The following is a 25,674-nucleotide window of genomic DNA, read 5'->3' as shown; positions in this document are numbered from 1 at the left end:
AACAAACATGTGACAGTCATTTACAGTAAAATATATATGTTCCAGACCGTATGAGTATTTGGACAATACGCGTACAGTCTGGACCGTATGCGTACTTTTTAAAAATACGCATACGGACGGACCGTGTGTGTACAGTCCAACTAATAATAAGAAGATGGTCAAGTTTATCAGATACAAATGTAAATAACAGATAAAAAAATCTTATATCTCAAATTAATATAAAAAGTTCAATTGATATTGAAATGAAAACTTAATATTCTAACTTTTTAAAAAGGTCACGCTAGTTTAATCTGTTAATCTCCTGTAATTAGCATGTCAGTAATTAATTAAAAGCCAGTATGCTCATTGACATTGAGGTTAACGGATGTAAACAAAACGTACAAGGACAATTGTTTTATAATATTTGTGAACTTAAAAAAAAAATGCATATGCAAAGGAACATGAATGGACCGCAAACATGTAAATGTAAATTAATAAAAAAAACATAACATTCCTTGTGGTAGTTAGTGACAACTGGAGCGAGAGTACAAAATGGAGATATAGAATTAAACAAACATTTAATTTCAATTGTACGCTTATTCACTCTCCCATCTGATGTAAAAATTGCATCTTGAAGAACTAAAGCTACAAATTTTTGGTTATTGTTTTTTTTTTTAATTTAACCCATATGATACCAAAACATGTATGGTCAGCTGGACCGTACGAGTAAACTCATACGGTCCGACCGTACGCGTATGGTCGGACCGTAGGAGTATACGTATACGGTCCGGACCGTACGCGTACAGTCCAAATACTCGTATGGTCTGGAACATATACATGTATGTTGTATGTTTGGTGATCCGGCCATGGAATATATTATATTATCATATACTTAGACTAAATAACATGTGATTTTTACTGCATGATAATAACATTGAATTAACATAAACTCCATATTTTTTGAATGGGTGCTTAGTGGGCTGATATGTAAAGTTCATCACATGCTTAGATTGTTTTCACATGCCTTTCCGTAATGTTATCAAATGGCATTCTGGTAATACTCGTCAAATTCCGGAAAATACACTTCAATGCTACATTTTTAGTGAAAAACATTACAAATAGTGTACAAAACAATTATTTGGATACTGGAAAGTATATTGTGTACAAAAAAAAATAATAAAATAAAATAATTAAATAAACACATTTTTTGAAAGTTTCAAACATAATTTAGAAAGTTTCTTTAAAAAAAGTTAACTTTTCCAAACAGTGTTCATTTTGTAAATTGTTGAATTATTTATTTTGTCGATTAGCCAGGCATATTAATATACATGTATTTTTGTTCTCTGTTGAGGCTTAGGATAGAAAGATTTCATATCGAATGTACTAAATCTGGGGTCCGACGTCAGTGAACTTTTCAATTTTTGAACTTCTATTTTGGAACCACGTAAAAGGATCATTGTTATTTTTCTCCATTGTTGAAGGCAGACTTGGGGTCAATTTCATTGGAATGTAATTAATTAAATTACACATTACATTGCAAAAATGATCAATTACACTAATTACACATTACATAGTTTTTGAAATGTAATTAATTAAATTACAATTACTTTACTAAAGTAATTAATTAAATTACACATTACATTTTATCATAATATTTTTTTAACAATATTATACATGTATATCATGTATATAAAATCCATGTGTAAAATATTCAACTTGAAGCATATGATAAAAAGATCATAACATGTCAATTTTCATTTCTCATGCATTATCAGCCCTCAGTCAATATCGGCCCTCGAACCATGCGGCTCTTGGGCTGATATTGAACCTAGGGCTGATAATACTTGCGATATGAAAAATGCCATGTAATAATCTGATAATACTTCTCTAACCATCTAACAGAATATAGTGGATAACCTGAAAAAAAATATAACATGCAAGTGGCAGTAAATATATACATGTATGTTGTATGTTAGGGGATCTATCGAATATCAAACTTCTATGAAGGAAAGATAGAAATTTCTTTCTGAGATCCTTTGTCGTAGTATTTTCGGCTTTCCTCTACCATGGCATGAATGTGTGAAGTTATATTGCAATGTACAGTATTTATTCATGGTTTGGGGAAGTTGAATGTAACATTCTGGTAGTAAATCCTGTCATGGTCAGGCTCAGGACTAGGTAGGTATACATTATAATATGTGTGCCTTTTCAATCCAATAGACTATTTTCAAATTACCGACTTTTGACTCCGGTTTTTATTATTTCTCGACAGGTCAGGGGTCAAGAAATCCACTAGCCCGACGCCCGGGACTACAACATTTAGACCTCGGGCAACCAAAACGTGTAACCCAATATGCCTGACAGACTAGTAACAAAAAATTCTTGGCGTTTCTAAAATAGAAAGGGGAAACTTCACTCACTGTCCCCTCATCACTTTTCTATCTTAGCCAATCAGATTCAACTACGTCATCAGGGATTCCCAGAATTTGAACTGATTTTGTACAAGTTTTAAAATAGAACAAATAACTTTGGGTGGATCCCATACTTTCAATATCGATGTATCAGTACAGGGGGTGATATTGTACATTGCTTAAATGCAACCTGATTGTACCTCCTTCTGATTAATTTACATGTATTGTAATATAAATGTAATGGATGCCATTTTGTTTTTTTATTTTTGTTTACTAATGTGAAGAAGCCTCCAGAACCATGTCAGACCTAAACATTAACAGTCTTCAAAAAACTTTTAAACTTGATGCAATAATATTTCATCAATCCTAATTATCTTCATTGATATCCAAATGAATTCGATTTTTAAGGAAATAAAATTTATAACAAATACAATTTCAGTTTAGAGACTCACTTGCACAGGTTGTAATCTATTTAATATAGCCCACAATTTGCTTACCTGTGATAAATCTAAATATGGACATTACTGTACTTCGTTTATAAAACAATAATTATTATAAAAGACCCAAACTACATGTATGGATGGTGATATTTATAATGTACATGTATTCACATAAATATTTGAGGTCATTTAATTTATTTTAATAAATAGAATTTTAAAACTGAAAATAAATATATGAGCATTACATAATCAACCAGATGATAATTCTTTTACACAAACGTGATAATGTACCTCCAATCCTTATTTTTACCCATGTATAGCAGTGGTCAAGACTTGTATCATCTCCGGATTTGGTCAACTCATTATATCAGAATATTCAGTGACTATTCAATTATCGATTAATTGAATATATCTGCTAATGGAATAATTATTTTACTGACACAAGTTTTGGGTATTCAATTTGCAAAATTCTACATGTACAATGGATAAAAATTGTAAAGTTTATAGAATTCATTGTTATTGCAGCAAACTCTGAATTTGTAAGGCATATTAGGGCTAGCAGGTCAGTTTTTTTGGGCTAGTAGTTCTTCCAACAGGGCTAGTAAAATCCTGCTACCAATAAGCCCTGGGCTAGTGAGCTATAAAAAAAATTCTTAACCCCTGCAGGTTACCTACGACATCCTGCAGGTACTCGGTCAATTAAGACTAAGAGCAACGTAAAGAAGTAACATCAAACATTTAATCGGTACAATTCTTGGGGGAAATTAACTGCTTCATATTTTCTTTACACAACAAACTCATTGGAAAATAGTAAAATCTCCCCTCAAATCACACCAATTAAATGTTTGATGTTTCTTCTTTACATTGCTCTTAATTGACTGAGTACCAGGATGTCGTAGGTAACTTGTCGAAAAATAAAATAAACCGGAGCCAAAAGTTGGTAATTTGATAATAGTCTATTCAATATTTATAATAGAGGCGCCTTCATCCAAATACAGACAATATTATTATTATAACAACATATACAGACCTGCCAACTATCCCGATTTTTGCGGTATCATCCCGATTTTCATCCCTCAACCCGAATCCCGATATCGGGATTCTAAAACAAGTCAAAATCCCGATTTTCACAAAATATACCCGAAAAAATTATTTGGTTTCCGATTTTGAAGTTTTTCTGATAATCTATAATTTTACCTGGGGACATATTATGACAAGTTTACAATACTACGCTAATCAACGGTCACAACAGGTGTCATTATTTGTTGTTGCAAGTAATCGGATTACCTGATGGGTCATAACAATCCTCAAAATTAATTAATATTATTATTTGTAAACAGAAAGTCGGTCGGTCAGTTGGCCTTTCATTTTTAATCAGTTTATCATACGAGCACAATTTGCAACGTTTACCGTAGTTCCATAACGAAATCGTAATTAACTTAAAGATGAGAACTGTATTGAACTATTAAAAAAACATCGTTTATCTTGAAATCCATTTAATTTTTGAAATCAGACATGTGTCTGTTGATTTAAAATCGACGCCATTTTGTATTCTTCTACTGTGAATAAACCTCCGCCGGTAGGAGCACCTCCGAACACAAAGAAAGATAACTCAACTTTTATCCATTTTCTCATTAATACTGATAGACTTAATCAAAATCTGTATTTATCCTTCTAACTTTAGGACATATAGGTTTAGGTCTTTTGAGGCATGGTCCAAAGATAAGAAGGTTTTTGGAGGGGGAAAAGGGGGGTTTTCACTAAGTATCCTTTATTTTTTAATGCCATTTTTCTCTATTCTTAAGTTATTTTGTCAATTTTAAAATAAGTACAAGAATCATGCAAATAAAAGAAATCAAGGCTTATAAGATCATTATCAGTATACCAAAAGAAAAAAGAAGAGACATGAGACTATTTTAAGAGTAAAATACAGTGCACACAGAAACGCCGCAAAAATTGTCCCTTAAAAATCTGGTCGCGCACTAAATCCCCCATGGAGATTTTCAAAAGTTGGCAGGTCTGCATATAAATAAAATGTAGATGCATGTAACAACAAGTCATAAGTAAATTTTATGGATTCCATAACATTCTAAGTGTGTTTAATGTACTCCTTTAATTGTAAATCATACATGTATGTACCATAACTCATGGTGGTGCTCCTAATGAAAGGAGACTTGATAAGCATAGCATACATACTAAAATGACTCTGTTACTAAAAAATAACCTATGTACAGTGTGACATGACTAAGAGAAACAAGAAAACACAAATCAACACATATATTGACCTTAGAATCAGGATCAGGATTAGGATTAAATTAATCATCAAGTGTCATGAAAAGGGTCAATGGCATGTATTCCAGGTGGAATAAAATTTGTCCTAAGCAGTAAGGTGTTCTTATTACGCAGATGTCAGGCTGTTACAAAGTCTTCTGGACAGGTCCAAAAATCTATTTTTATCTTATATCTCATCTTAAATAGTAATTTATAACATTACAAAGTGAACTTTACAAACAAAGCACTCCATATTGTTGTTTTGAATGTTACCTGCAAACAAAGACAACAGAAACCTTATGGCCATTTCTGAAGCCCCTAAATTGTCTGCAATATCCTGGATGAACTTTTCGACGACCGCCATGCTGAATTTTGACTGGTTTTCTAACATTTGTTTTCTTTTATTAATATCGCTCAATGGACTCCCAATACCAGCAAAAACTAACTGTAAAACATTTGCTGAATCCGGACACGTGACAGATCCGGGATTGAAACAATAAGATATTTATATTATGTATGTCTGCCTATGTGTTAGTGTATATTTATATATATATAATTTAATGATATATATATATTTTAAAATTATATATGTTATAGGCATTTTTCTTAATTTTACATAGTACTAATTTTGTCAAGGCATTTTACAAAGGCACTAGCTAAGGTTACGTGAAAATGTAACAATAATAATAATAAAAAGTTTTGTGCTGTAAAATACCAATACTTCAGAAATGCAGATGATGACCCTGAAACAAAAAATACTACGTTTATTGAATTAAAGATTCAAATTTACGTAGAAATTTTAAATGTCCACAATTGACTGTGTTTTGACTGGAAAAAAATTGAAAGGCAACTGCCTGAAATTGTTTTATGGAATGAAAATTGTTAAAAACCAATTGAAAACTGATTTTAGCACTTGGAACACATTTGGAGACACCTGCATCATGCCAGTCACATTTAGCTCTTTTATTACCTTATTTTTTCCACCACATTGGGTTTCGCAATAATCACACTCGCCCCACATGCATATCTTCTTTTTCATAAGTTCCCATATGATTCAAAGTTCATTATCATGATTAGTTTGTATCATTTGACTTCTAGCTTTTAACAGACTGAAGTAGATCTGCCCATGATGGGTGATGCATCTATAGCAGTAGACTCTTACCATGTCAATGCGGCGTTATTTGTCTCTTCGTCGTTCGATTTTCCAAATTTAAACACTGTTTCATTAATTTATCAGATTTAAAAGACCCAAGAATTTTCTTGCGGCAGTATGTATTACGATATGTTCTTTTTAGTGAAACCTAGATTCTCACATATTTGCATCACAACCAAAAACTATATAAAAATGAGAAACGAGAAAAGAGAAACACTTATGAACTGCATCAACAAACGACAACCACTGAACACCAGGTTCCTGACTTAAGACAGGTTATATAAAAAAAAAACTTGAAATACACGCTATGTTCGAGGAAAGACAAGAATATGACAGTTGTTATCCATTCGTTTGATGTGTTTGAGCCTTTAATTTTGCCATTTTTTTGATTAATGACTTTCCGTTTTAAGTTTTGTCTGGTTCTCGGAGTTCAGTATTTTTGTGATTTTACTTTTTTGACGACTCAAAAAAATGAAGAGCTGAAGCAGATTTTGGAGGATATATATTTGCAACTGTGGAAACGTGATTCAAGACTTAAACCATACTTGAAAAAAAAAGCACCAAACAAAACTTACAATAAAGATCTAGTCTATAATACAATAAAGATCTAGTCTATAATACAATAAAGGTCTAGTCTATAATACAATAAAGATCTAGTCTATAATACAATAAAGATCTAGTCTATAATACAATAAAGATCTAGTCTATAATACAATAAAGATCTAGTCTATAATACAATAAAGATCTAGTCTATAATACAATAAAGATCTAGTCTATAATACAATAAAGATCTAGTCTATAATACAATAAAGATCTAGTCTATAATACAATAAAGATCTAGTCTGTAATACAATAAAGATCTAGTCTGTAATACAATAAAGATCTAGTCTATAATATAATAAAGATCTAGTCTGTAATACAATAAAGATCTAGTCTATAATACAATAAAGATCTAGTCTATAATACAATAAAGTACTGCTAGCTCCATGGGTCAAAGACCATTAATCTCAATCCACGAGTAATTCAAGTATTTTCATAATGACAGTAATTCAAGTAGTACTATTTTCATAATGACATTGTTTCATGTACATGTATATTCGATTTTATCCTGTAACTTTATAGATCTTTATACGTTGACAAATGACAGCACGTATTTGAGACCGTAATTTTCTCTATTTTGTCTTTTTGTTGTTAATCTTGAAGTTGACGATTTGATAATTCAAACATTGTTCATCTGTTTTATCCGACTTGTATGTATTTAATTATGCTACACCACCGCGTCCTACATTTAAATCAAGGATGAACGCTCATAAGTATGTTAAACCATGGAAGTATTATAATAATTGACAACTAATAGTGTTTGGCGAAAGGTGCTTTATTATAATAATGCAATAATATACAATTATACCAAACATGGTATCAATAAGCAACAATGTATCAATAAGCAATAATACTTCCATGGTTAAACCCTGCAACATCCTCAAAGTGCCTGACTATACGCTAAATCTCTCTGTTTCGGTGTTTGTAGTCAGTTGTTCTCTGCCATATTTGCTTTTCGTTTATCATTTATACATGAACATATGAGGATGTAGAAGATAGACATTTGGAACATAATTTGTCGATATTGACTAGAGAATATCGTTGATATCGTCGATATCGATAACTTAAACATACAAACCAAGAGAAACTAAATAAATAAGAAGCAAACAATAAGAAACAAATAAACAAAAAAAAAACAAAAAAATAAACACAAATAACAAAACACAAATGAACAACGAATACACAAAAAAGGTTCAACCCTTGAAAAAAATTAATTCATAAAAAAACAAAGAACAAAGAATTTTAATAAGATTAGATCAGAAAATTATCCTTCCTTTCAAAAAAACACAAAACAAACCAACAGATAAACTGGGGAAAAACAAGGACAAAACAACAATAAACCATAACACAATCTTACGGAACTTTTTTTCCCTCATAAGCTTTCCAAGGGAATGAAATATAAGATAACATAGCAAAATTACCCCTTTCTCTAAAAACAACAAAACAAACTAATAGAGAAATAGCAACAACAAAAACGACGGGAAAACAACACAATACCACAACATCATCAAAGAGCAGAGAGAAATAAAATATACAAAATTAAAGAATACAGATATGAAGAACTCCATCCAGACCCTTACACTTATTTATATATATTCCAGAAAAAAAACTTACGATTTGATAGTAAAGGGCGTCTACAAATCAATTCCAACAAATATAGGACAAAAACTGCTACAAATCCAGAAAATTACAAAAGAGTCCGAAAATTCGGACTTGAACTTATTATTCGATTCCTTATTTAAAGATTCTGTTCTTGTTCATTGTTCTTTTAAACATGAAAGAAAAAGACAGAAAACACAATGTCCTTTGTCAGCCATGTTTGTTTTTATGTCTCCAGGGCGCTCTCTATCACGTCCGCGTCTTGAAAATAAAACGTAGCAACGGCTGCTTGTGAGAGTCATTCCCGCCATCGACAGCCTTAAGACAAGACGTTGCACGTGATTCAAAGCATAGTACCTAACCAATTGAGACATGGAATACGTTGCACGTAAAAAATATAGTACCTAACCAACTGACCAGTCCCAAATTGCGATGTGCGTTTTTGAATAAAGATTTTATTGTGCACTGTTGTCTTATCTTTTCAAATAAAATGTAAACCCCAAAACCCCTCCCCCTTTAAACCTAAGAATAACAACAAAAAAACACAAACAAAATAACAAATAAAATTACAAATGATAAATAAAAAACTATGAAAAGTAATTAAAACTTAAAATAAAAAACCAAAAACAATACAATGAATACAAAAATATAAACAATAAACAATAAAAACAAAACAATAAAACAATAAAACAAAAACAAAACACCAATAAACCAATAAACCAAAAATAAAACAATAAACAAAGTAAACAAAACACAAAATAAACATTAAAAACAAAAATCGAAAACAAAAAAACATTAAACAAATAAACAAACAATGAAAAACAAACACAAACAATAAAACAATAAAACAATAAAACAAAAACAAAAACAAAAACAAAACACCAATAAACCAAAAATAAAACAATAAACAAAGTAAACAAAACACAAAAAAACCATTAAAAACAAAAATCGAAACACAAAAAAACAATAAACAAATAAACAAAACAATGAAAAACAAACAAACAATAAAATCAAAACAAACACAAACAATAAAATCAAAACAACAATAAAGCAAAAAGAAAACAATAAACAAAGTAAAGTAAACACGAAATAAACATAAAAAAAAACCAACAACAAAACAATAAACAAACAGTAAATAAACAACAAAAAATAAACAAACAGTAAATAAACAACAAAACAATAAACAAATAAACAAAACAATGAATAAAAAAACATAATAATTAAAAAAGCAATAATAAACCAAAAAGAAAACAATAAACAAAGTAAACAAAACGCAAAATAAACATTAAAAACAAAACACAAATAAACAAACAATATACAAATAAACAAAACAATGAACACAAATATCAAAACACAAATGAACAACGAATACACAAAAAAAGGTTCAACCCTTAAAAAAAAACCTAATTTATGAAAAAAACAAAGAACAAAGAATTTTAATAAGATTAGATCAGAAAATTATCCTTCCCTTAAAAAACACACAAAACAAACCAACAGATAAACTGGGGAAAAACAAGGACAAAACAACAATAAACCATAACACAATCTTACGGAACTTTTTTTCCCTCATAAGCTTTCCAAAGGAATGAAATATAAGATAACATAGCAAAATTACCCCTTTCTCTAAAAACAACAAAACAAACTAATAGAGAAATAGCAACAACAAAAACGACGGGAAAACAACACAATACCACAACATCATCAAAGAGCAGAGAGAAATAAAATATACAAAATTAAAGAATACAGATATGAAGAACTCCATCCAGACCCTTACACTGATTTATATATATTCCAGAAAAAAAACTTACGATTTGATCGTAAAGGGCGTCTACAAATCAATTTCAACAAATATAGGACAAAAACTGCTACAAATCCAGAAAATTACACAAGAGTCCGAAAATTCGGACTTGAACTTATTATTCGATTCCTTATTTAAAGATTCTGTTCTTGTTCATTGTTCTTTTAAACATGAAAGAAAAAGACAGAAAACACAATGTCCTTTGTCAGCCATGTTTGTTTTTATGTCTCCAGGGCGCTCTCTATCACGTCCGCGTCTTGAAAATAAAACGTAGCAACGGCTGCTTGTGGGAGTCATTCCCGCCGTCGACAGCCTTAAGACAAGACGTTGCACGTGATTCAAAGCATAGTACCTAACCAATTGAGACATGGAATACGTTGCACGTAAAAAAATATAGTACCTAACCAACTGACCAGTCCCAAATTGCGATGTGCGTTTTTGAATAAAGATTTTATTGTGCACTGTTGTCTTATCTTTTCAAATAAAATGTAAACCCCAAAACCCCTCCCCCTTTAAACCTAAGAATAACAACAAAAAAACACAAACAAAATAACAAATAAAATTACAAATGATAAATAAAAAACAATGAAAAGTAGTTAAATCTTAAAATAAAAAACCAAAAACAATACAATGAATACAAAAAATATAAACAATAAACAATAAAAACAAAACAATAAAACAAAAACAAAAACAAAACACCAATAAACCAAAAATAAAACAATAAACAAAGTAAACAAAACACAAAATAAACATTAAAAACAAAAATCGAAAACAAAAAAACAATAAACAATAAACAAAACAATGAAAAACAAACACAAACAATAAAATCAAAACAACAATAAAGCAAAAAGAAAACAATAAACAAAGTAAAGTAAACACAAAATAAACAACAACAAAACAATAAACAAATAAACAAAACAATGAATAAAAAAACATAATAATTAAAAAAGCAATAATAAACCAAAAAAAAACAATAAACAAAGTAAACAAAACTCAAAATAAACATTAAAAACAAAACACAAAACAATAAACAAACAATACACAAATAAACAAAACAATAAACACAAATATCAAAACACAGATGAACAACGAATACACACAAAAAGGTTCAACCCTTAAAAAAACCTAGTTCATGTAAAACCAAAAAAAAAAAGAATTTTAATAAGATTAGATCAGAAAATTATCCTTCCCTTAAAAAACACACAAAACAAACCAACAGATAAACTGGAGAAAAACAAGGACAAAACAACAATAAACCATAACACAATCTTACGGAACTTTTTTCCCCTCATAAGCTTTCAAATTTCAAGGGAATGAAATATAAGATAACATAGCAAAATTACCCCTTGAGTGCCAGGAATATTTGTGATTACTCCCTTTGAGTGCCAAGAATCGGCCCTACATAAAGTTGTTTTTTCGAGAGAACGTCATAGACGTAATTATTATACAACGTCATAGACGTCAATGGGATTAATTTGTTCTGCGGAGAGGCATTTTTCAGACAAGAAGACGGATAGATAGAGCTGACTTGTTGACGATTTAAACATGCAAACAGATATCTGACAGTTCGAAAACTATGCATTTGTTTGTTTTTGTACTTTCTTCGTTTTAGATTGTGTACTTCTTCATCGTTTTGAGTTTGAAAGAGATGAACAATTTAACTTATAAAAAAGGGTGTTTTTTTCTTGTCTCAAACTATTATGTTTGAAAGACGAAGCAACAAATTATATTTTATCGCAAAATTTCTCTCTCAAATATTTTTTTCTTGCCTTGTTTTTCTACGAAAAATCCATGCCCCCTTTTTGCAAGTTAAATTGTCCGTCTCAAAGGGATCATCCTTTAAGCTAAAACAAAATCTCTGATCAATTTTTTTTTTTTACGTGATGCAACATTTTCCTCATAGTTTGGCATTATAATTTATGTTGAATATTTCCTTTCAGCTTGTTTTCTTCCCTTAAATGCCAGATTTTTATTTTATTCAAGTAGATCGAATCAAATTATTTATTTCCGAAAAAAAACATGCTCTCCTTCCTCCGAGTTTTAAATGGTCGTTCCATAAGTTAAAGAAAGACAAAACCTTGTCATTAGAAAATAAAAATACAGCTTTTAATTCATTTATGTTTTTACAAGAATATTTTTTATCATAATTCACAAAAAAATTATAAGAAAGTCATAATTCCATTATTAACATTCGTGTCTATGAACACACAACTTGTGCAGTCCCTTCGCGCAACGTGAACACTCGGTCCTTGCTCTTCTTCGTCTGCCGTTTTTCCTGTCGGAACACACAGTACAGTCTTTTTCTTTCCTTTCCGTTACCTTTCGTATTTTTTGTCGTTGTCCAGGATTCTGCTGTCTATTTGATAGATGTTCCTCAGTGAGTCCTTCAATTACTTGTTTGACGAATTCAAATCTTGTTAATATTGGGTTATGAGATGTGTGTTGATAATACAGGATATAAGAATTAAGCAGTATTCTGTGAAACATGTGTAATATGATTTTTTTCCAGACTTTGGTTTGTTTTCTGTGATCGTTATAAAATGCCATCATTTGATCCGAAAGGTCTACACCGCCCATGAAGTTGTTGTACGCGTTAACGATAAGTGGTTTTGCATTCATTGCTTGGATAGCGCTATAAAACGTAGACACTGGCTTTACCTGCTTACGTCGATTCTGGTCTCGGAAGGAGCACAACAGTATGTTTCCCTGTCTTGCATAAGTTGTCTGTCCGGGATCGGGATTAGCGTTCTTAATCATGTTAGGCATGGGTCGATTTTTTCGTAAAGTGCCTGTAAGGTGGGTTCTCTGAACAAGGAGTGCTCTTGCAAGATTTAAGGATGAGAAGAAATTGTCCGTAAAAACATGATACCATTTATTAAGCAGATCAGCAGATTGTAACAATATAATTACCACGTTTGTTCCTTGTAACGTACCAGCAGGGAGAGCGGGTTCAAAAGTTTTGCCGAGATAAATGTGCATTTGTAAAACGTATCCTGTAACAGCTTCCGCGAGAACCCAGAATTTTATTCCGAAGCGGGATCTTTTGCTCGGAATGTATTGCAACATTGCCGTTTTACCTTTTGTTCCGACCAACGTCTCGTCAACTGACAACTCCCGTCTTGGTCTATAGTAGTACAGGAATTTTCTATTCACGAAGTCAATTAATGGTTTAACTCTTGAAGCCGGATTGTAGTTTTGGTTATTTCTTGCCGGGATCTTTTTACAGTCTACAATATGCAAGAATTTCAAAACATTTTGAAAACGATTGCGGGCAAAAGTCATTCTAAACCATGGAGTAGATTGAGACATGTTTTTTCGATTCCAATATTCTTTTATAGAGCTTTTCCTATTTAATCCCATATTGAAAAGGACGCCTAAAAAAGCCTTGAACTCGGAAATTGTTAGCTTTCCTTCTTTTCTCCACTGACATTTCCTGGAAAATCTACCAGTCTGGAGTCTTGTTCTGTCATACAGGTCTGAAGCATATCTGAAAATTATAATGATTGTAATTGAGAGTTTATGTTCAATTAAATTTAAAAAAGAATGAGAAAAAAGCACGCTTATAAGCCTAACTTACATGTATGCCCGGAGGAAATAATCCTAATGTAAGCCGTCTTTCCCCTTGCCAAGTTTTATGTCCGTCGGAAAGAATCTTTAATAAAAGAATAATTTTAGCTGGCAAAATTATTCTATGTTAATTGTCATATAAGTGAAACCCATCCAAAAACATATTTTATTCAATTTATTGGAATATTATCACTCGTTTTTCCCGTGAAAAACTTTTGTTTTCATTGACTCGTCCTTTATTGTGTTTTTGTTTGACTCGTCCTTTTGTGTGTTTCTGTTTTTTTTTACTTTCAATAATTAAAAATAATCGATCGTCTTTCCGGCAAAAAACATTTCCGTTGGTTCCGAAACTAGAAATCGCTGAAAACTGAGTAATAAGAAAAAAATCTCTGAATAAAATCTTTCGAAATTTGTACCTGTTTGTTTGCTTCACAAATTCTTTTATCAGATCCACTGAAAAGAGTAGATAAAAGTAGAGAATAGGAGGTGAATCTCTAGCTGGCATCCTGATTGGTCCAGATGCAGCTCCGTGAAATGGCGTGTCCTGCTCTGCCTCTGGTGGAAACACACGGAACCAAATTGGCTGATTTCCCGGTGCGGCCATTTTTGACAGCGTCGCTTGCCGTAGGTTTGGTTGTGACGTCACATACTTAAATATATGGTGCGCACAAAATAATATATTGTGCGCACAAAATAATATATTGTGCGCACAAAATAATATATTGTGCGAACAACTTAATATATTGTGCGCACAACTTAATTATATTGTGCGAACAACTTAATATATTGTGCGCACAACTTAATTATATTGTGCGCACAACTTAATTATATTGTGCGCACAAAATAATATATTGTGCGCACAACTTAAATATATTGTGCGCACAAAATAATATATTGTGCGCACAAAATAATATATTGTGCGAACAACTTAATATATTGTGCGCACAACTTAATTATATTGTGCGCACAAAATAATATATTGTGCGCACAACTTAAATATATGGTGCGCACAAAATAATATATTGTGCGCACAATTTAAATATATTGTGCGCAGAACTTAAATATATTGTGCGCACAACTTAAACATATTGTGCGCACAATTAAATATGTTGTGCGCACAACATAATATAGTGTGCGTTAAATTGTTTGACCTTACACATGTCTCCTTTTTAAAGTGAAAGAATGGATAAATGCATAAGGTTTCCTTTTGAAATTGGGCTAGATTACATGGAAATACTCTAGCAAAAAATCATCAGTGCATTTGAATCGACTCCTGACATGAATACTAAATAAATTACGTTTAGTTCGTCTGAAACTTGGTTTACCAACAAAATCGTCGGAAGCCTCTACTTTATATCAGAGTTTATTGGTACGGTTTGAAACATACTTGGCAATAGAGCGAGGACACTATCAAACCTATGTAGACTGTCTTGTAACAAATATGCAACTACTAATTACACTTATGCATTATACTTTATTTCTGAAAATCTCAATATTTTGTTTTTATTGACACAAGACTGACATGTTCCTCAATTCACGACTTTGATTTTGTTATGCTCCGTCGACGATACTGTAGAGATGGCTATTATATTTAAGTTTTTACGTCCGTTCATCCGTCCGTCTCTGTTTATGGTAAAAGATTTGATTATAGTTTATGATGAAGTTTTAGTGTCATCAACTTAAATGAATAATGTGGTTTCTCTAAACATATCATTGTAAAAGTGTAGAGTAAGTCAAATCCACTGAAAACTGAATACACGTACACAAGCTTTTTATCATTAAAGATGACTATGTTTGTTCATGATTAAATACGGTTTTGACCCAAAATGTACTGTTCGTTATTGAAATGTGACGGTGTGTTCAGTCTAAGAAATTCACCATGAAGTTGTGATCAAATAGAGATAAAACTGAGTACATATATATAAATCAAAAGATGCAATATAAGTGCCAATGAGACAGCTCTCCATCCAAATCATAATTTATTAAAAGTTATCAATTATTGGTTATAGTACGGTCTTCTTTACGGAGCGTTGGCTCACACCTAACAGCAAACTATAAAAGGCCCAAAATGACTGTAACAAAACGATAAACATATATGAACCACACCAATAAACGACTACCACTGAATAACAAGTTTCCGACATAGAACAGTATGCTAATTATGATTTAGAATTTTTTTAAGAGTTGTGTACAAATGTTTCAGGCCAAGTTATAGATTCATTCTGATTAAAAGAAGAGAGGGCAAGAGGTCACTGATAGTATCTATTTTTGTTCAAAAATACATTTATTCAAAAACTTGTGGCCCGATTGATCGCGATCGATGCGAGTACCAATGAGACAACATAATACATATACACCATAGCTCATACAAATACGGGTTTTATTCTTCTCATATATTTTATGATGGTATGATACGCAACCCGTAACGGGAGGGATTGTGCTTGATATTCAAATAATTAAGACAGTCATAATCTTTCAATCAGTTTAATTGAGGTGTGGAGCTGGCATTTCAGTAACTGCTAGTAGTCCTTTTGTTAATTTATGTATCATTGTCATTTTGTTAAGTTTCATTTGTTACCTATTCTGACATCGGACACAAACTTCTTTTAAAATGAGTTTTACTATCGGTATTGCTGGTTTTTTTCTATCTGCATTGGCTAGAGGTACAAAAGGAGGGATGAGATCTCACAAAACATGTTTAACTCCGCCGCAATTTTCTGTCCGTCCAAGGTCAGGAGCCTCTGGCCTTTGTGTTGGTCTTCTATGAATTTTAATTTTAGTTTCTTTTATATATTTTGGATAGATAAAGGAAGATGTGGTATGAGTGCCAATGAGACAACTCTCCATCCAAGTCTCAATTTATAAAAATAAACCATTATAGGTCAAGGTACGGTCTTTAACACGTAGCTTAGGCTCACAACAAACAGTAAGCTATAAAGGGTCCCCAAAATTACTAGTGTAAAACCATTCAAACCGGAAAACCAACGGCCTAATCGCCCTAATCTATATAAAAAACAAGAAACGAGAAACACTTAACGAGAAACGAGAAACACTTTTAAAAGTATACTTTAGTATGACGTCCATTATCGCTGAACTAGTACATATTTTTGTTTATGGGCCAGCTGAAGCGCGCCTTTGGGTGCGAGATTTTCTTGCTGTATTGAAAAACCAAATGTATCTGAGAAACAAACCTTATAAAACATACGCGCCTTAGAATTATTTTGTACATTAAATACAGTTAAACTATACCTTTATTATCGTATCTAAAAAATAGACCAATCCTGAGATATTTAAAATTGACCAATAAACCATGAAAATAAAGTCAAGGTCAGAAAAATATATATTTATACTGCAATCAGCTATTTTACTATACAGATAAAGCTATACGTATAAACGTTAGCTTTATACGTCAATGACCTCAACTCACCTATAAGCCCCGCCTACTTACAACGTCACGTCACAACCATGACAATGTGTAGTAACAATGGTCAAACTTTTATGAATTTAAACCTGTTGTCTTCAAATTGGCAATTTTTATACCATGTTTATCAAATGTTATTAATTAAATTCATTTTCCCTTTCTAATTCCTTAAATTGTCAATGCTTACCGCCTAGACTACGCTCATAGGGAAATATCCCAAAATGGTACCCCAAGGGGGAAATTCCAAACACTTTTTTTTTAATAATATTTGTTTCATATTTTTATTTTTTTTAATTTTTTTTATCGATTTCAGTATAAAAACAATATACATATAGTGTCGGTAGAACCTCGCATTTTCCCGTTTCTAAGCCTCATACAAATAAATTTCATATTTCAAGACACTATACGTATATTGTCTAAATATACATTAAAATCATTCTACAAAACAAATAAAGTTCACTTATTCCTTATAGTATCTGAAAATAGACCAAACAAGTCGAATCAAATAACACGAACCATAAATATAAAATCAAGGTCAGATTACTATTATTGCAAGATAGACAATTACACCATACAATATAAAAAAGACGATGTGGTATGATTGCCAATGAGACAACTTTCCACAAAAGACCAAAATGACACAGACATTAACAACCATAGGTCATCGTACGGTCTTCAACAATGAGCAAACATTCCGTACATCAAATATATCTAGCTATGAAATGCTTATTGTATCCGAGAAATACACCAAAACACATCAAAAAAAAATACTTTGCCGGACCACTTTACCCTGAAAATGAGGTCAAGGTCAGATGACACCTGTCAAGTTGACATTTAGACATTAAATTTTTTTCATACAACCAAATATAGAAGAACTATTGCATTTAGTATCTGAGATTTCGTCTAAACCACGAACATTTAACCTTGTTGAGTGATCAATAAAATGAGTTCATAGTCAAGTGAAAACTGTTTTCCTAATTTTGGGCACACACCATATCATATTGTGCGCACAATATGTTTATATTGTGCGCACAATATTATTTAAATTGTGCGGACAATATATCTAAATTGTGCGGACAATATATTTAAATTGTGCGCACAATATATTTAAGTTGTGCGCACAATATATTTAAGTTGTGCGCACAATATATTATTTTGTGCGCACAATATATTATTTTGTGCGCACAATATAATTAAGTTGTGCGCACAATATATTAAGTTGTGCGCACAATATATTTTTTTTTCTTTGCATGTCCCTAGCGGGGCTCCGTAGTATTCATATACTTAGTTTTGTTTTGTTTAATAATATTATCAAGATTGTTGTCCGAATGAATGCCGTTTAAATGTTATAGATTAGGAGGCACATTTGCTTTGTACATCAGTTACGTCAAAAAGGGATTATATGCAAAGAATACGAAAAGATTCAAGAATGTGTCCCCAGTACACGGATGCCCAATCCGCACTATCATTTTCTATGTTCAGTGGACCATGAAAATGGGGATAAATCTCTAATTTGGCATCCAAATTATAAAGATCATATCATAGGGAACATGTGTACTAAGTTTGAAGTTGATTGGACTTCAACTTCATCAAAAACTACCTCGGCCAAAAACTTTAACCTGAAGCGGGACAGACGGACGGACGAACGGACGAACAGACGGGTGCACAGAACAGAAAACATAATGCCCATAAATGGGGCATACTAAATGGGGCATAAAAAAAACAGTACTTGAAGAATGCAGTAACATCTCACTATCGCTCGGGCAAAATATTCACGAATATAATGCCTACCCATGTTAAAACCACAATAAAGTATAGCTTGCATCAATTATCTTAACTAACGGGATAAAAAAAAATCGAATTGATGTTTTAGATAATAAAAAAAAAATGTGTGGACTTTAACGGTGCTTTTTTGTGGACTTTAGCGGAACTTGTTATTGTGGACTTAAACGGCGTTTTCTTGTGGACTTTACCGGAGGTCATATTGTGGACTATAGCGGAAAGTTTGTGGACTTAAGCGGCGTTGTGGACTTTAGCGGACATTTGTTGTGGACTTTAGCGGTGGTGTTGACTTTAGAGGAATTGTGGACTTTAACGGTGCAACAAGGTGCATATCGATATCGATAAAATATCACCGATATTATCTATATGGAAACCACAAGGACATATCGCCTTCTTTCACGAATTAACGTATTCAATGCACGAAAAGCGAAGCTATGTTTATGATTTGTAATATACATAATTAATAAAAATTAAATGCCAACCAATGAAACTCAACGGTCTTTTATATGAATTGAATAGGCCAATCAAATAGTGGACAAAACAACTATTGAGTAGGATTTTCAGATTCATGCGGTGAGATTTTCCTGGTAGTTTACAGACCCGATAGTCCGGAGGCTACAATCATATTTCAGACGAATTGTGCACATCCTGCTACAAGCATGAAATTTGGCAGATTTATGTATATATTAAAAGTGAATTATTGAGGGAATAGATGCAAAATCGTATTCGATGAACATATATATGTTCCGGACCATATGAGTATTTGGACCATACGCGTATGGTCATGACCATATGGATATATACTCATATGGTCCGACCATACGCGTATGGTCCGACCGTATTCGTATGGTCGGGGTAATTAACATTCTGTTACAGCTTACTTTTAATACCTCTAAACTCTTCATATGGTATGACCGTTCATTAAAAAGACGCTATCATATAGGTAATTTTATTATAATATTATGATAAAAAGATTAGCTAAAAAAAGATTACAAGCTTCACAAAGTTTATTTTACTTACTTGTCAAAACTATAATAAACACATTTTATACCGATGGTCATTACAGATGACCATTACCGATGACCATTGCCGATTTGTTATTACGGATGAATGGCGATATGTCGACTTAAATAATTAAATTCCCAAAATTTCTTTATGAACTGTTACACAAGAAGTTACTGGAAAGTAACATAATTTTAATATGGTGTATTGCAGTCATTTTGCGATATTTGAGATATATAGTAAGAGCTTCTAAAAAACATCGTAGAGATCAGAATGGCCAAAGACCTCGGTATCACTGTACGCAGCTGCAAAAAGGCTAGCTTTTCACTCGCAAACAAAAGGTACAACTGAAAAGGATCGTGCACTACCAAGACTCGCAAATGCAAAAAAGCCATGATATCGTGTGGCAGTAAATGTCACACCAAGCCTACATGCAAGAATGTAACTAGCGATGAAAACTAACTATGGCATCAATATTTAATTTTTACGTAATTTTTGAATTATAAAATTAACAAACTGTCATGAAATCATCATTGTTTTTTTAGATAAAGTTTTTGTATTATTGAAACGTTTATAATGTAATTTGAAAAAATACCTAAATGGTCTAAATACTCATATGGCCCGGCCCGTTAATAACCAAACGAGTATTATACTCATGGTCCGACCATACGGTACGGTCGGACCATATGAGTATACGCATATGGTCATGACCATACGCGTATGGTCCAAATATTCAGATGGTCCGGAACATATACAATGTACCAATACACCTGTTTCAAAATACAAATGTGTAGTTTTGGGGAGATGAACGTGATCAGAAGGAAATATGTTTTACAAACCAATTACGAACGGTGCATTACATTTGCGCGGATTATCTTTTCATTTGCGCGCATTATCATTACATTTATGCGCATAATCATTACATTTGCAGGAAAAAATGTTAAGTTTGAAATGTATTCTACCTTTCCAAACACCAGGGAATAGATCGATTGATTTCGTGGTTATTGAATCCGTGAGGTCTAGGGACAAGTATTTTAAGCATGATAACTTCACAGAGAAATGCCTTTATAAATATAAAAGCGTTAGAAATAATTGAACATTGATTGACAAATATTTTTGGAATATTTATTTTGACGCGATAATAGCGATAATACAGGTCCTGCACCAAAAAGGCATGTTTCTTCTTATATTACTTTGTGGCGATGTCGCTAAGTAAGGTCGGAAACGACGACATTATTTCCATTATACAATGTGACCTATTTATCTGCTTTAAGGTTTTTGTGTTTCTAGATACTTGGAATTATTCAAAAGAAATTTATAAAAATCGTCTCTACGTTTGTAGAGGTATCCCGTACAGTTAATTCTTTAATTAAAAAACACAAGGCTGGGAAGTCACAAAATGAAATTCTTACACAGCTACTTTTGTTCAATATTTATGTACGGATCTAAAGAGATACAATATGAAACTGGAACCGTCTTATACCAATATTTTCATGAGCAAATTAGAAAAACAAATAATTTCTTTATCAAACCTTCAGTCTTAGTTCCGTTTCATCGATGATGTTTACATGAAATGGATTGAATCCCAACAAAATCAGGATGATTTCATCAAACATGTAAACAACGTACTCTAATGGTCATTGCGGCACATATTGTTTATAACCATTTTATTACTTTATCTATACGCTTTCAAATGGTGTATACAGTTTTCTGTAATTAGGGGCTGGCGGTCGCAGCAGTCCATTCCATTATTCAAAATGAGCTATTTCTCAATGTTCACGCGTATTTTGACATTTTGGTCTTCCGTTACTCCTCTAATAGGCGTTGCGGAACATATTGACTATAAACCTTTGGTTCCTCTCTTTTGGTACGCTTTCGAATGAGGTATAATATATATCTGTTAATTATGGGCGGAAGGGTTGCAGCAATCCATTCCAAAATAAGCTATATCTTAATGTTCACGCGTATTTCGTTTTTTAGGTCCTTCATTTATACTCCTCTAATAGGCGTTGGAACATATTGATTATGTACCCTTTGTTCCTTTATTGATAAGCTTTCGAACGAGGTATAAGGCATATCTATAATTAAGGGCTAAAGGGTTGCAGCAGTCCATTCCATTATTCAAAATTGGTAATTTCTTAATTTTCACTCGTATTTTGGCAACCATAATCCCTCTAATGGTCATTGCGGCACGATCGACATGTCTAGAATCAGGGGAAATTTGAATATTGAAAAATGAATAATGGATTCCGGATTAAATGAAAATGGACCCGAAGCCAAACTTCTCGAGGTAGAAAGTTAGAAATCCGAATGCAGAATAGGATTTTAGGATAGAAAAATAAACTTGATGACGCAAATGCATGTTCTTATCCAGAATTTCAGTGTGTTTGTTTTCAATATATATTTTTTTTTGTGCTGCATAAGTATTAATTTCAATATTGGAATGTGATTGTTCGCATTTCTGAACAACAAATTCAGATTTCTCCAAAAATAAAGCGCCTGAAATGTGGTTTTGAAGCAGTCTCACCATTAATGTTTTTGACCTCTAATTTTAATTGTTTCTCTTTTTTTTATATGATTGAGTGACTTTGCTTTTATAAAAACTTCCAAATTTTTGAAAAACTAGGGATTTTCTACACTCCTTTTCCTGTGATTGACCGGTTCCCTGTCTTGTATCTGTTTTGCTCTGATAATATAATGTTGTAAGGGAGAGAACCAGCCTACCCCCAAGACTATATTACTATATATGGAAAAACCCTTCAGATTTTTGGGCCCTCAAATCTCTCAATTTTCGTACTTTCTTTGGCCTTTTTTTCACTTTTTTGTTCAAGTGTCATGCATTGATGAGTCTTTTGTAGACTAGACTTATACATTTCAGCATAATAGTATCTATAATAAATAATTGTGTATTTACCTTTTTCTAATTCTTACTCGATTTATCCTTTTCCAGACCCGTTGATTATATTTATTTAATCAACGTGTGGTTCATTTGATCTCAGATGTTCATTGGTCAAAATTCGATTATGACGTAAAATTTTCTTGTTTTCCTCTGAAATTCCTATTGTGACGTCATGAAAAAAGGCGACCATGCCTGATGACGTCGCATAGAAAGAACACATCTTTTCGCAGGTCGTTCGAAAAGAAGGAATAAGAGTGTCCGCATATCGTCTAAAAATTATTAGAGAAACAGATTCCACCACCAAATCTCGTGCAATACGATATTTATCCACTCTCGACAGTTAAATTTTAAATATTTAAAACGCTCGGCGAGCCTCGCGTTTTAAATTTGAAAATTTAACTGTCACGAGTAGATAAATATCGTATTACACTCGATGCACTGGTGGAATCTATATTTACCAAACCTATCTTTTTATGTATATTGGTTCTTTTGAGAATAGCTTCACACTTTTTATTTATTTTGTATGCTATGTATTTTTATTTTATTCTTTGTAACAATGTATACACAGTGGTTTTAAAGAATAAAATTATCTTGTCTTGTTTTGTCACACTTGTCTTTTGAGAGCATGTTCATGATCAGGTATTTATAAAACTTCTGAAAAGCAAAATCTTCAAAACTATATATGAATGTTCTGTAGAAAATTTTGGTGGATTAGAGTAACTCAAAGAAATCCTTAAGCTTTGAGATGTTTTATATGAGACCGAAATATTTGTCAGTATATAAGATGTCCTAACAGGCTGGTGTGTTAAGCACACGAACAAAATACGAAAACATCGTATGTTTCGCATACCATAGAGTTACACTTAACCTGGCATTTGGGACTTCAATTTATCTATGCCACCTCGACCATGAGTACAGAGAAATGCGTATACGAGTAATTGAAGGCATCCAACAAACAAAATATGAAGATATGAATAGATAAAAATAAATACATCCAGATTATAGCGCAATACTGAAATTTATATTGTGATTTGGCTGTGAAATTCTCTTTAGACGTCCGGGTTGCAGAAACTAGGAATTGTAATAGGATTTAGACTAATGTATATCAAACACGAAAATATACCAATTATGTTCACCCAAAGTAATATATATAAAAATCAACCCTTAAAAGGTTATTTCAAATGGTAGCTGTACACAATCATCTATTTACAACTGAAGTCAAATAGTGCTTTTTATTGACTTGGTCAAGAATATACATACAATTATACATATTTTCAAAAAAGGTGTTTAAACATGATTAATTTATTCTTTTAACATTCAATTATTTCAAAAATAAGCAACACATGTTTGTTTACCAGTCAGCGATATTGCTTTTCTTTATTTGAAGAAAGCAACTTTTTTCCTTGTTTTTGCATGTTAACTGTCTGTACAGAAATGTATGTACAACACACAAACAAAAAATTACGAGAGAAAACAAATAATATCATGCAGAATGTGAACGAGAACACAAATGCCCCCGCTATAAAACTTCTGCAATAACTCTAGAAAGAATAATGAAACAGTTCTCAAATTTTAACTCTGTACGCGTTTCAAGTGGGGTTTAATGGATTGTGTACGAGTTTCATAAAACTGGGGTCGGGCTTGCAGGTGTAGTCTCTTCGATGACCATTCATGCGTTTGTTGAATGGCTGCTCTGTCTCGTCAACATACTGCATGCCACATCGACACTGAAGGAGGTATACAACAAAGACTACACCGGCAAGTCCGACCTCCCCGTAAGTCGTCATTTGTGATAACCTGAGCACGCCAAAGCTGATCTCAAAAACCTTACCATCACACTCATAGACCACAATGAGGGTTGATCAAAGGCCGAAATACTTGATCGGGAATGATTTTGTATAAGAAAGCTAAGGACAGTTTCCGCAGAGGGCATAAATGAAAAAAAGCATAGAATGAGTCACTCATTTTCCCTACCATCACTCATTTTCCCTACCATTACTCATTTTCCTGCCATCACTCATTTTCCTGCCATCACTCATTTTCCTGACATCACTTGTTTCCAGTAACTCCGGCTTCCTTACTTGACTCTTACAGTTTTAAGGTAGTTTTGGAATTATACTAGTTTAAATGATATGATTCTTTTCATTCGATAGGGATAATAAAATTGAGAATGAAAATGGGGAATGTGTCAAAGAGACAACAACCTGACCAAAAAAAAAAACAACAGCAGAGGGTCACCAACAGGTCTTAAATATAGCGAGAAATTCCCGCAACCGGAGTCGTCCTTCAGCTGGCCCCTCAACAAATATATACTAGTCCAGTGATAATGAAAGCCATACTAATTTCCAAATTGTACACAAGAAAATAAAATAAAAATAATACAAGACTAACAAAGGCCAGAGGCTCCTGACTTGGGACAGGCGCAAAAATGCGGCGGGGTTAAACATGTTTGTGAGATCTCAACCCTCCCCCTATACCTCTAACCAATGTAGAAAAGTAAACGCATAACAATACGCATATTAAGATTCAGTTCAAGAGAAGTCCGAGTCTGATGTCAGAAAATGTAACCAAAGAAAATGAACAAAATGACAAGAATACATAAATAACAACAGACTACTAGCAGTTAACTGATATGCCAGCTCCATGTACAAATACGCTGTCACGTTCAATTATTTAACCTCATCAACATTTATTATTATTGTCTTATCATTATCAAACTGTTACTTATTTGGGAAGATTAAATACGCAACCT

General features: G+C 32.4%; 1 protein-coding gene across 2 annotated transcripts in view; it reads right to left on the bottom strand.

Moving 5' to 3' along the window:
• LOC139500791 (lysophospholipid acyltransferase 5-like) overlaps positions 1–5,526 on the bottom strand; it is a 28,704-nt gene extending 23,178 nt beyond the window's left edge. Inside the window, exon 1 of one of the 2 annotated variants that reach the window (XM_071289649.1) lies at positions 5,375–5,526. In XM_071289649.1, coding sequence (XP_071145750.1) covers positions 5,375–5,492 — 118 coding nt within the window. In that variant the 5' untranslated portion in view covers positions 5,493–5,526. The remainder of the gene's footprint in view (positions 1–5,374) is intronic. The other variant, XM_071289648.1, reaches the window with a different exon arrangement.
• Between the last annotated feature and the right edge of the window lie 20,148 nt (positions 5,527–25,674).

Source organism: Mytilus edulis, chromosome 13, assembly GCF_963676685.1.
Source record: "Mytilus edulis chromosome 13, xbMytEdul2.2, whole genome shotgun sequence".
In the NCBI taxonomy this organism is placed as follows: Eukaryota; Metazoa; Mollusca; class Bivalvia; order Mytilida; family Mytilidae; genus Mytilus; species Mytilus edulis.
Note: the sequence above shows the minus strand (reverse complement) of the source record. Positions and strands in the feature narration are given on the sequence as shown.